The sequence below is a fragment of the Balaenoptera borealis genome (genome assembly GCF_965194805.1).
Source record: "Balaenoptera borealis genome assembly, chromosome: X".
In the NCBI taxonomy this organism is placed as follows: Eukaryota; Metazoa; Chordata; class Mammalia; order Artiodactyla; family Balaenopteridae; genus Balaenoptera; species Balaenoptera borealis.
Window position 1 is genome coordinate 5,789,740 of NC_138881.1, and position 13,938 is coordinate 5,803,677.

Consider the following 13,938-nt stretch of genomic DNA (forward strand, 5'->3'; position numbering starts at 1 on the left):
AAAAAGGGATTCTACAAGTGTTAATGATCCGAAACCTGCTTTGCCCGTGTGGCATTATTAGTGAAGCTTGATACTAGGTAAGATTTCAGAGTGAATCTCATTTGATAATCCAGTGCATCTTATCTTCATGCTGATTTTATTTTAGTAGATATTCCTCACCTTTGTCCATAAACACAAATATGTCATTTTAATATTTCGTACCATAATGTTCACTTATCTCTGTCATATTTTTTTTTAAAGAAGAAAGACTCAACATTAAAGAACAAAGCATCCAACTTTAGAAGATAAAAGAAGAAATAGTAGAGATAGGTTTCTTTAAGAGTAAATTTCCCTTTCCTCTGAGTTCCGTTTTTATCTCTTTTTGTTTGTTTTTCGTGTATTCGTCTTGTTAAAACTTAGGCTATTTGGTCGTTCTGAGCTAGCCAGTGCATCTGGACAGTGACACACTAAAATGTCACCTGACAGCTTTTGTTTTCTCATGGTGGACTTTAAAACAGAATCGTTTTCATCATAGTGAAAGCAGGACAGTTTCATTAAATATATGCATAAATGTAGTACACGTTTACACTAAACATTTTTATAAAATAAAAAGATTGAGACATTCCCACTTTCCAGAAACACCCTCAATTTCCAACTCCTGACTGGCTTTTCTACCACAAGCACCCAAACCATCCTCAATTTATGAAATGACTCACAGGAGGGTATAATCACTTTGGGGCATCATGTAATGGTGTTTTTATCTTACTAACTCTTTCTGTGAAGTACGAACCAATCTCAGCTTTTTTTTCCGTACTGCCAAAGGAGTACATGCATTGTCCTATGTAAATGAAACAGTTTAATTTGCATAACCTTTTAAAATTTCGTCCCTTCTAAATTTTGGTGCCATTCAGCAAAGCTGTGTCCCCTTGTTCTAAAGTTCTCTACTGGGGAACAAAGTCTGTCAAAATCTGGCCTCGCTTTTTTTTTTTTAATTGAAGTAGAGTTGATTTACAATGCTGTGCCAGTCTCTGCTGTACAGCAAAGTGACTCAGTTATACACAGAGACATTCTTTTTTACAAAATTCTTTCCCATTATGGTTTATCCCAGGAGATTGGATACAGTTCCCTGTGCTCTACAGTAGGACCTTGTTGTTTATCCATTCTAACTGTAATAGTCTGCATCTGCCAACCCCAAACTCCCACTCCATCCCTCCCCTCCCCACCCTGCCCCTTGGCAACCACCAGTCTGATCTCTACGTCTGTGAGTCTGTTTCTGTTTTGTAGATAAGCTCATTTGTGTCATATTTTAGAGTCCACATATAAGTGATATCATATGATATTTGTCTTTCTCTTTCTGACTTACTTCACTTAGTATGATCATCTCTAGGTCCATGTTGCTGCAGATGGCATTATTTCATTCTTTTTTATGGTTGAGTAATGTTCCATCGTATATATGTACCATAGTGGCTGCACCAATTTACATTCCCACCAACAGTGTAGGAGGGTTCCCTTTTCTCCACACCCTCTCCAGCATTGGTTATTTGTAGGGCTTTTTGATGATGGCCATTGTGACTGGTGTGAGGTGATACCTCATTGTAGTTTTGATTTGCATTTCTCTAATAATTAGCAACACTGAGCATCTTTTCATGTGCCTGTTGACCATCTATATGTCTTCTTTGGAGAAATGTCTATTAAGGTCTTCTGCACGTTTTTTGATTGGGTTGTTCGGGGTTTTTTTTGTTGAGTTGCATGTGCTGTTTGTATATTTTGGAGATTAAGCTCTTCTTGGTCGCATCATTTGCAAATATTTTCTCCCATTCCGTAGGTTGTCTTTTTGGGTTTTTTGTTTGTTTGTTTGTTTGTTTTATGGTTTTCTTTGCTGTGCAAAACCTTGTAAGTTTGATTAGGTCCCATTTGTTTATTTTTGTTTTTATTTCTATTGGCCTCACTCTTTTTTCAGATTACCTTTGTTCCATCCTCTCCCTTGTCTCCACCTTGGCCGTGTTGAAACTGTCCCCAAGCTTTGTCACACCGTGCACCTTCATTAAGCTCCTTGACTCACCCCAAGAGAATGAAAAATTTACAATGCATTTGGTAAGTTTTTAACCCTTCAAGACCAGTCAATCCCTTCCTGCCTTCTCTGCCCACAATACTATGTAATTCCATTCTCTCTCCCTTCCCCTGAGGAAGTAATACTTAACCATTTGCATGTTTTCCTTTCTGAACTGAGAACCTCAAAGGTAGAGAAGGAGCCTACATCATCTTTCTGTTCCCAAGGTCAGCGCAGCACAGTACCAGACTCTTAACAGAAGTGCAGTCAATGAATAAAGAGTGAGTGAATATATGGCAAGGAGGTTAGCGGACAAACGCCCAGCCTCCATATAAGGTGTAAGGAGAGAGGGGTCGTGATTCTTCTTGTACATGTAATATCTGCCCGGGCACTACTGTCTGCAGTGTCCGGAAACAAAACATTAAAAAACAAAAAAAACTCCACAGTGACACAAACCATTGTTCAGAGACTGTTTTTACAAAGACAGAAATGAATTAGCTCCTTTATCAATTCTCAAAACATGCCATTTTATGCTAAAATATGATGCCATTTTAATGAGATAGTTGTCATACTTGAGGTAATTGTGTCTATCCACAGAATAAAATTGTTTCTGTAATGGAAATCAAACAAAATACCACAAGATGTACGTGTTCACTCAGCCTGAACTTCCTGAAATACTTTTCTTGAGATATCATTGGTGTTTTACACTTTCTCTGTCCTCGTCGTATAATTATGCATTATACAGATGGAATATCAGTTACAGAAATCGTTTCTGAATGTTACAGGGAAATTATGTGCAAAGTTCTTTGAGTTGATTGTGAGCTGCTGTTAAACTTGTCTGGTTTTTTAATGTGTGGAAGGGCATGTTGAGTGGTGATAAAACTGTGCATGTTAATGTGGAGTTCTGCGCTTGTCCCATCTTAGCAATGGAAACTGAACTGTTCTCCCCCTGCCCATCCTGTCTTTCACGCACATCATTGCAAATGCACTGACCAGGGGGGCTGAGTCTCCAGTTATTTTTACGTACTCAGCACCCAATACACTGATTGTGTGTTGCATAGTATGTGCTCATTAATTTTTTTAAATGAATTAATGTAGTGAAGAGAAATGCAGGCTCTATAGATGAAGAAAACTCAAATATACCAACAGGTTGATAGTGATAAATTAAAAACAAAATAATTTCTTTTTTTTTTCTTTTCACATTTCAGTATGTCTTCACATTTCTAAAGGTTAAAAAAAAAAAACCCTCTCAGGACCCTCGGCTCAAATCGTAGCCCAGTTGTGTTCTGGATATCCCCTGGGAGCCTGTTAGAAAGGCAGATCCTCGGTCCTCTCTCCAGAGCTGCTGAATCTGAATTTCAAGTTTAACAAGATCCCCATGTGTTTCATATGCACATTTAAGTTTGAGAAGCACTACTGCAACACATTTTGTCTTAATATCTAACAAAATGTGTCTCCATTAAGAAAAGATGTACTTGATACTGCTAACACCACTTCCAGTTTTCTTACTGTAAATTCAAAATACTGAGAAATACCTGGTGGAAAGTGTCACTGCCTATTGTACTGGACCATGGAGAAGGTCACATTTCAGACAACCTAGAAGGTGGTGAAGAAGCAGCCGTGTGGCTTTCTGGGGAAGAGCATTCTGAGAAGCAGGCATCGTCCATGCCTTGGAAGGGCGACTGGAGTGTCCAAGGGTCAGCTCAGGGCTTATGTGGCCCCTTGCCATGGGTGGAATGAGCAAGAGGAGAAGAGTGGCGAGAAGTCACGGAAGGGGGTCACATAGGGCCTTGCAGCACTTTGTAAGGACACTGACGTTTACTGGCAGGAACATGGTGAACCACGGGAAGTTTGGGCCAGAGGCTGGCATCATCTGTTCTGTGGGTCTCTGCCTGCTGTGTTGGTGGTCATCTGTAGGGGGGAAGGTTTGGAAGGAGGAATCCAATTAGCCTGTGACTGCTGTCCCCCAGGAGGGCAATGGTGATGCTCTAGAGAGGGTGGGGAAGGAAGCAGATGCTTTGTGTCCTTGGAAGATGGATGCTATAGGGCGTCAGAAAGCAATGCATGGGTGGCTATGAAGAAAAGAAAGAGCTCACAGATAGTTCCTGAGTCTTGGTCTGAGCAGAGTTGACAGAAACAAAGGTGGAGAAGAGTGCAAGGGAAGCAAAGACCTTTTCTTTTTCCTTTTTCTGTGTATGTGTGTGATGGTCGTGGGGGGTGGTGGGCGGGATTATGGTGTGGGTGAAGTGATGAGGACATTAGCTTTTTTTAAAAATTAATTTATTTTTGGCTCTTTTGGGTCTTCACTGCTGCGTGTGGGTTTTCTCTACTTGCGGTGAGCGGGGGCTACTCTTCGTTGCGGTGCCTGGGCTTCTCATCGTGGTGGCTTCTCTTGTTGCGGAGCATGGGCTCTAGGCACGCGGGCTTCAGTAGTTGTGGCACGTGGGCTCAGTAGTTGTGGCTTGCAGGCTCTAGAGCGCAGGCTCAGTAGTTGTGGTGCACGGGCTTAGTTGCTCCGCGGCATGTGGGATCTTCCTGGACCAGGGCTCGAACCTCTGTCCCCTGCATTGGCAGGCGGATTCTTAACCACTGTGCCACCAGGGAAGTCCCGACATTAGCTTTTGACATGTTGAGATTAGGATGAGTAGTTTCTTCTTCCTCATGGCTGAATAAGCCATTTGTGACAACATGGATGAAACTTGAGGGCATTCTGCTACGTGAAGGAAGTCAGACAGAGAAAGAAATGCTGTTATGTGGAATCTTAAAAGGCAGAACTCACAGAAACAGAGAATAGAATGGTGGTTGCTAGGGCTTTGGGGCATTGGAGAAATGGAGACATGACGGTCAAAGGGTACAAACGTCCTAGTTACAAAGATGAGTAGAAGTTCTGAGGTCTAACGTACAGTATGGTGACTGTCGTTACCAATTCTGTATTATGTACTTGGAAGCTGTGAAGAGGGCACATCTTAAGTGTTCTCACCATGAAAAGGGAATGGTAATTATGTGAGGTGATGGAGGTATTAACTAACCCTACTGTGGTCATCATTTCACTATATGTATGTGTATCCAATCATCACCCTGTACAGCTTACACTTACAGTATGTTATACGGCAATTATGTCTCGATAAAGCTGGAAAAAAAGACGGAGATGAGTATTAGGCATCCATGTGAAACTACTAATAGAGAGTTGAATGCATGAATCTAGCATTCAGGGGAGAGAAACAACCTGAAGATAGAAGTATTATCGGCAGACAGGTAAGGTTTCAAGCCATCAGGCTAGCTGAGATCCCGGAGGGAGTACATGTAGATAGGAAAGAATAAATATTCATAGACTAAGACTGGACCACCGCAACGTTTCAAGGTTGTGAAGGTAAGGAAAAGAGACGAAGGAGCCTGGGGAGAAACACCCAGTGGGGGAGGGAGGAAAAGAGCAGAGAGCAAGTGGCCAAGATATGCACTTGAGGAAAGCTTTCCAAGGTAGGGAAAGTGATGCTTGTATCAAATGATGCTGGTGGGCCCATTCCACGGAGGACTGAGTTTGGCATTGCCTACAGCAGCACGGAGGTCACTGGTGACCTAAGAAACTCCAGTGTCACTGGAGAGGTGTGAAGAAATCCTGGTTTAAGAGAAACATGGAAAAGAGAATTAATCGGAAGGTGACAAAATAAATCATTTTTTCCCGAGGTGCCTTAATGTCAAGGAGGGAGCTTTGGGGGCAGTTCCTGAAAGAGAAGGTGGGCATAGGAAGAGATTTGTGTTTTCCCTTTTAGCGGGGTGCAGGGTTTTGCTAGGGAGAGTCATAGCCCACTTCTGAATGGAGGGCTCTAGTTCAGCATGCATATGGATAACCACAGAAAGAGAGGGAGAATCGCGGGGGTGATATAGAAGTCCATTCTGGTGTGTTTTCAGTCCTGGGAGCATGGGTGGTCTGAGGTCATGAGAGGGGACGGTGGGTGCTGTGGGCTTGAAGGCTGGTAAGTGGGTAGCCTGGAAGGCAGAGCTTGAGGAGTCTCTCTACTGATGGCGCGGATTTTCCCCCCGACGTAGGAAGGTCATGAACTGAGACCAAGGATGGGGAGAAGGGATTGGACTACTGGAGCCTGGAGGAGAGAGGAGAAGGTGGGATCCTCTAGATCCCTGGAGGAGAGAGGAGAAGGTGGGATCCTCTAGATCCCTGGAGGAGAGAGGAGAAGGTGGGATCCTCTAGATCCCTGGAGGAGAGAGGAGAAGGTGGGATCCTCTAGATCCCTGCCAGTCAGAGTGTGGTCTGCACGCCAGCAGCATCAGTATGACCCGGGGGTTATGTATTTATCACCAGCCTCTCCTGCACTGAACAAACCAGAATCTGCACTTTATCAAGATGTCTAGGTGATTTCTAAGTTCTCAGATTTGCACTCCATTTGTAGCTGTTCTACATTTTAGTTTTCTGAAAAAAGATATAAAAGGAAGTTTTTAAGAGTTGAATGTACTGCTTTGAACTATGCTTCTTTTCACTGTAGTCATCAGATTTTCCCATCAGAGTTAAGCAAACATCTGATAATATAATGGATTCCCCATCCTGTGTGTGTGTGTGTGTGTGTGTGTGTGTGTGTGTGTGTGTGTGTGTGTGTGTGTGTGTACATGTATGCATGGGATTGATTTTATTGTTTGAGCTGAATAAACTCAAAAACTCATCAGTAAATCTATGTGACCCCAGAGCCTTGACTATCATTTCTTTTCTTTTTTTGTTTGTGGCTTTATTTCCTTTTTTTTTTTACTGTATTGCTTTATACAGATTTCCAACTTCTTCTAAAATTCTTGATTTAATTTTGGCCATTTACATTTTTCAAGGATATTGTCCCTTCTCTAAAATTTCCCAATTTATCTGTAGGGATTTGTACATGGTAGTGCCTTAAAAATCTTTCATCTCTTCTCCGTGTCTGCCATATTCAGTTCCTCATGCCTAATTGTATTGATTTCTTTTTCTGCTTTTTTTCATGCCTTTTCATTAAATTTTACATAGTTGTCTATTTTTTTTAAAAGTATTTTTTTCTTTTTTTTAAACATTATTTATTTATTTATTGAATTTTATTTTTGGCTGCACCATGTGTTAGTTGTGGCACGTGGGGATCTTCATTGAAGCACGCAGCATCTTTCATTGCGGAGCGTGGGCTGTTCCTTGCAGCACACGGGCATCTCTTTAGTTGTGGCATGCGGGTTTTCTCTCTTTAGTTGTGGTACGTGGGTTTAGGGCGCATGGACTCTCTAGTTGTGGCGCGTGGGCACCAGGGCATGTGAGTTCTGTAGTTTGCAGCATGCAGGCTCTCTCATTGAGGCGCGTGAGCTCAGTAGTTGTGGTGCACGGGCTTAGTTGCCCCCCCGCGGTATGTGGGATCTTAGTTCCCTGAACAGGGATCAAACCCACGTCTCCTGCATTGGAAGGTGGATTCTTTACCACTGGACCACCAGGGAAGTCCCGAGTTTTGTCTATTTTACTGATTGATTCAAAGAATAATTTCCTGGGCTTATTTATAATCATTCAGTTTTCTTCTTCTATTTTATGAAATCTAAAAAATTATTTATAACATCTGTCTAGTAGACAAATTAGACAAATTTTCTTTTTCAGTTCAAATCATTTATTTATAGATATATTTTTTTCCTAACACAAAACTGACCACTTACTTAAGTCTTAAGTATTCATTTCTGTGTTTTAAACTTTTAGACACATTCATTTGTGATTTAGATTTGGAGCAAATTTAACTACGTTGTTATCTACTTAGTCAACAGTGTGGTCTGGTTAATATACCAAAGCCATTCTCTGTGAAATGTCAAAGCAGGGCTGTGGTTTCAAGAAGCTTACAGTTTTATTTTACTTAAATAGAGGTGTAGCATACTTGCTAATATTATTTATATGGATAGCTTATTCCTTTTTTATTTAGTAAAATTAGACTGTACATGTAGGAACAAGGAGGGACAGCAGTTATTAGAGAGTACCTGTGTGACATTTGATAGCTCTCTGCAAAGATGTTTTCCTGTGCGTTTATGTGCAGACGCCATCCACCTACATGTATTTAAATTAGCCTCACAGTATATATGTACTGTCTTAATCACCTGCTCTGTTTGCTTCTTCTCAGTTCAATAGTGGAGAAAGTGATGGGGTTAGGGAGCCTGGAATTCAAATTCTCAGCCTGTCCCTGTGCTTTGTAACAAGAAGCACATTTCTTATCCACTCTGAAAGGCTCCCCCCTCCCCAAGTATTTTCTGTGGAAGACAGAGATAGTCACACCTACCCCCCAGGGATGATGTGGAGATCGTGGTGCTGAGCAGTTTCTACCTTAGGAAATAGGCATCGGTGTCAATGGTTGTTCTACAAGCATCGCCTGTTATACCTTAGCTTGCTTCGATCCTTATTATCATAAACAAATTATTTCTAAATCTCTCAATAGGCACTTTGAGTATTTATCTGACAATCTTTGCATTTTCTATAAGTCCAGCTGGTCAATAAAAGGCCTGAAAGGGTTTTTAATTGATAACCCTTCTGAAAATTCTATAGTTGATATGATAAACAATACTCGACATTATAATACCACATTTTCATAGGTGAAACAAATCCTGTTGTTTCAATATGAGCTCATTTGAACGCTGGGGGTTTAAACATCTATTCTTCAGGAATATTGAGTAAGAATACACCCATGAAAAGTGAGTCCATGTAGCTCTCTCCAACCCAGATTCTTTGAAAGAATTAGGCCCTAAAGTAATGATTTTTCTTCTGTGCATCTACATTACTACTAGTTTTAAGAAAATAGTCACTAAAATCATGTTTTTACTATTTTCTGGTGCACATAAACTACGTGGTTGAGAAGAAATAGGAAAATTTGATTCAAATTCATTTAATATATTTAAGATGAATTTTCTTTAAAAATGATTTTGGAAAATTTGGTGAATTGAATATATTCAAAGGCGGTAAATTGCCTTAGAAGAACTAACTGGTTTTCAATAATTTGGCATTAGATGAATTAAATTGTGAAAAATTGGTTATTTAATAAATAGATTTAGAGCCACACAGTTTCATATACAGTAATTAATTAAATTTTATTAATTATTCACATTTTCCTTGTTTATTTTTGCCTTTTAATCTGTCACGAGCAGAAAATGTTACATCTTCCAATGTCATGTTTCTGTTAATTTGCAAATTATTTTTTCTTTTTTAGATTTACATTTCCCGGAACTCATTAGTTTCCACGTTTATCTATATTTAGTTCACTGTGCTTTTTCTGTTTTGTTCATGTTTCCTTTTTGTAACTAATTAAGCTGAAAGAATAGTGAATATATTTTTGATTTTCTGTATGTTTGCTTATGAGTATGAACTTGCCCCTAACTTCACCTTTGACCAAATCCCACGTGCATCAATATGTAGCCATTTCTGATCAAAGACATCACCAATTCCCACTGTCCTGCTTGCCCATCGTGTTCCAGTCACATCATGCTTCTAAAGGAGATGAGTGAATGAATGCAATTGATATTTTGCTTTCCTCCTTAACCCAACCTCCAAATTATTCATTTAAAAATATTCACTTATTGATGCTTTCTTTTTTTTTTAATATTTTTTATTTATGTATTTGGCTGTGCCAGGTCTTAGTTGCGGCATGCGGGATATTTGTTGCCTCGTGCAGGATCTTTAGTTGCAGCACGTGGGATCTTTTAGTTGCGGCATGCGGGATCTAGTTCTCTCACTAGGGATCGAACCCAGGCCCCCTGCATTGGGAGCCTGGAGTCTTAACCACTGGACCACCAAGGAAGTCCCTTGATGCAGTCTTGAAGAAAACAAAGACTGGGGAAATAGCCAGTATTTATGTAAGCAACTGAATTAAAAGATACTTCATGATCAAGACAGTGTGGTATTGGCAAAAGAATAGACAAATGTATGAAACAGAACAGAGAGCTGAGAAACAGACCTTCACAAATATAGTCAACTGATCTTTGAAAAAGGAGTAAAGGAACCAACCACAATGGGGCAAAAATAGTCTTTCAGCAAAAAGATGGTGCTGGAACAACCAATTGGACATCCACACGTAAAAAAATGAATCTAGACACAGACCTTACACCCTTTAAAAAATCAGCTCAAATGTGTCATAAACCTAAATGCAAATGCAAAACCAGGGGAAAATCTAAATGACTTGGAATTTGGTGATAGCATTTTAAAGACAACACCAGTCCATGAAAGAAATAATTGATAAGCTGGACTTCATTAAAATTAAAAACTTCTGCTCTTCAAAAGACTCTGTCAAGAGAATGAGAAGATAAGCCACAAGCTGGAAGAAAATATTTGCAAAAGATATTTGGTAAAGGACAGTTGTCAAAAATATACAAAGAACTTTTAAAACTCAACAATAAGAAAACAAACAGCCTGATTTAAAAATGGGCAAAATATCTGAACAGACATCTCACCAAAGAATATATGCATATGGCAGATAATTGTATGTCATTAGGGAATTGCAAATTAAAACAATGAGACGCCACTGCACAACTCTTAGAATGGGGAAAATCCAAAACCACGATAACACCAAATGCAGGTGAGGATATAGAGCAACAGGAACTGTCATTCATTGCTAGTGGGAATGAAAAGCAGTAGAGACACTTTGGAAGACATCTGGATCGTTTCTTATAGAACTACTCTTACCATATGAACCAGCAACTGTGCTCCTCAGTATTTACCCAAAGGAGCTGAAAACTTATGTCCATACAAAAAAACTGCAAATGGATGCTTGCAGCAGCTTTATTCACAATTGCCAAAACTTGGAAGCAACTAAGATGTCCTTCAGTAGTTGAACGGGGGAAATAAACTGTGGTCCATTCAGACAGTGGAATATTATTCAGCAATAAAAAGAAGGGAACTATCAAGCCAAGAAAAGACATGGAGGAACCTTAAATGCATATCACTAAGTGAAAGAAACCAATCTGAATAGGTTACATGCTGTGTGATTCCAACTCTGTGACATTCTGAAAAAGGCAAAACTATGGAGATATTTTTAAAAAACTATGGAGTCTATTTTAAAAAGGTATTTCAGGTAAGTGTTTTGAAGAAAATGCCTGAAGCTAATATGATAGGATGTAGGTAGAGGGGACAAATTTTGATCGGTTATACCTCTAAGGGTATTTAAATTCCTCTATTGTGGCTGAAAAGAGGCTGTCTAATATCCCAGGGTCTGCTGCTGCTGTTGTGGTGACAGTAGTATTGTTATTATCATATTGTTATCAAATTGTGTGTGAGTGTGTGTTCAGGTCAAAGAATATTTTCAGAATTATTCCTTTTTAAAAAAAATTAGTATAATGTTCCTTATCACCTAATATAAAGATCCTTTTGGTGACTCAATGTGCATACACTTGCAAAACCAGAAATAGCATTCTCTGCTTCTAGGACTCACAATTTAATTTGTACCTATTAACAAACATTATTGATCACAGTATACATATTCTCTACATTTTCATTTATTTATGTTGACTTGTTCTGTCAAACACTGGGAAATGCAAACTGTATCTTTGCATTTCAAAATATATTTTGTTAAGTACATTTCAAATATATTTGGATGCTTTGTCATTCACCTCATAAATATTCATGACTATAATACCTCCATTGACATTTTGTCTTAATTGATGAGTGGTTTCGAGTTTTGTCCTTGAGATATTTTAGTATCAAATGTTTGAGCAAATCAAGCTTTCATCCATCTAAGAGTCCTGGTTTTTTAAACGTTCTTTTTGTGCAGATGAATTGGGTAAAGACTTGGAACATTCATTTTTTATGAATTTCAAAAAAGATTTCAAAAAAGATAAAACTAGATAGAATTACTTAAAATCAATCTCAGATTATTAAAAGAGAGAAAAATACTCATGAATAACCTGAGCTCACATTTTTTAAAAAAAAGAACGAATAAGTAAAAACACTGATGTACACATTTTCTGGTTAAGATATTGATACTTTTTATTCACACTGCTTTCAAGTGTCTGATGAGATCATAGTTTCCATTTTACTATCTGATATAATTCCACCTTAGAGATTGTCATAGCATGACATGGTTCGTTTTGTTGCATTTATGTATTATTTCACTTGGCAAATTGGTAAATGTTAGTGTTTGCACTCTTAGAGGTTTAAAAATAAATGCATGCAATGTTTTCAAGTGTACAATGTGCAAAAGGCACACAGAATTCATTTAACAACCATTATCATATTGGAAATATAGATCAAAATGATATATACATGTGCAGGTGACAAGAGCATAGTTTTAAAACCGTCAATATCATGTGGTTTTAGGAGTAAAATAAACATTTTATTCCTTAAACATCAACCACATAAACTCTATACATTTCAGTTTCAAATATGTGAAATCTAAGGAATTAGATGGTTGCTACTGTAGGCAAAAATAATGGCCTTTCCGACAAAGAAGTCCGCGCCCCAATTCCCAGAACCTGTGAATATGTTCCCTCGGACAGCAGAGGGGAATTGAAGTTGCAGATGGCAGGAAGGCTGTTAATGAGAAGACCTTAAGTAGGGGGAAGAGTGGATTATGCAGGTGGGCCAACGGGATCATAAAAGTCCCTCCATGTGGACGTGGGCGGCAGAGTCAGTGTTAGAGGTGACACCAGAGATTCATGGGGTCTTTGCTGGCATGCTGAAGACGGAAGAAGCCCCAAACCAAAACATGTGATCCACCTGTATAAGCTGGAAAAGGCAAGAAACGTGTCCTCGTATACAGCCTCCAGAAAGGACCTCAGCTTTGCTGGCCTATGAATTGTCAGCCCTGAGAAGCCCAAGACAGACACTGAACTCCAGAACTGTGAGAGCCTCTGTAAGTGTCTATCGTTTCTCTTGTTTATCCATTTGCACTTAGTAGGTTCACTTGCTTACAATTTAAATATCTGCCTAAAAGCCAGCAGACCTTCTGGATGTCAAGAGTTGATCAACTTCTGTCCTCACAGCCACAGAGTAATGGTTAAGTCAAGAAATGGCTCCTGGGGGGAGGGGCCACCATTTGTACAAAACAGCTCTATTGGAACTTCTTTTACACCCTCCATGCTGAGTTCAGACGGTCCATTTTTTAAAAGGTGACATGATTCCAGTTTTGCAAGCTCAAGGTTTGAGAGTTTCACTGGAAACGTTCTCTGCTCTGCTAATTGTTGTCACTGCTTGCTCACATCTGTGCTACAGTTAGATTGAAATACAAGGGTAAGAGCTTCATTATTTTGCTTTCTATGTTATGATTTTCTTTTAGTTCGTAGTAGTAATGAAATGAAGCACACTTCTCGAGTTAGCAGAAAGTCTCCTAGATAAAGACTTCCCTAGGCATCATTGAATTTTCTCATTTATCAATGATTTTATGTGGGGTTTAGTAAAGCACCCCCTTCTCTGTGCGTTTGTCTGTGTATCTCCAGTCTTCTTGTTTTAAAATGCTAGTTCCTGTCAAAACTATTTATATAATTTTAAAATATTATAAAGCCCCACGTTTGTTTCCTGTTAGCATGCTATCGTGGCTATATTATGAAATATCATTATTTAGATCTGAAATTTTGACAACTGACCACAACTCTATTGATTTGCTCCTTCACATTATAGGAAAAGATATTATTGGTTGCAATGATGCTGAGCTTTGAAACAGTGCTCTCTTGAGCAAATACGAGTCCTGGCTTTGCCTCTGTTTTAGCATCTGGTATTGGTTACAATGCAGTTTGGTACAACGACCCAGGGCTCCAGAAGGAAAGCAAACGTCAAGGAGGTTACACAGGGACATTTTCCTCAGTATGTATTGCTCATACCCACCTAGATGTCACGGAAGGAGATTCACAGGTAACATGGAATCTCCTCTTGTGAAATTTAAGAATTTTTTTAGAGGGGGAATGTACTTTTAGTTTCTCCGACTTTGGTAAGAAACTTTGCA

At 39.3% G+C, this 13,938-nt stretch overlaps 2 protein-coding genes across 9 annotated transcripts in view; one reads left to right on the forward strand and one right to left on the reverse strand.

Annotated features, from left to right (window-relative positions):
* STS (steroid sulfatase) overlaps positions 1-13,938 on the forward strand; it is a 624,067-nt gene that overhangs the window by 607,675 nt on the left and 2,454 nt on the right. The window lies entirely within an intron of this gene.
* The window catches only part of PNPLA4 (patatin like domain 4, phospholipase and triacylglycerol lipase), a 151,176-nt gene that overhangs the window by 30,983 nt on the left and 106,255 nt on the right, over positions 1-13,938 (reverse strand). The window contains exon 6 of one of the 8 annotated variants that reach the window (XR_014239267.1): positions 4,362-4,739. The exons of 2 other annotated variants lie outside the window; for them this stretch is intronic. Coding sequence is in view for 4 of the 6 variants with exons in the window: in XM_082375882.1 (XP_082232008.1) it covers positions 13,134-13,205 (72 nt within the window). In the remaining 2 variants the exon portion in view is untranslated. 5 more of the 8 variants (XR_014239268.1, XM_082375884.1, XM_082375885.1 and 2 more) reach the window with 5 other exon arrangements.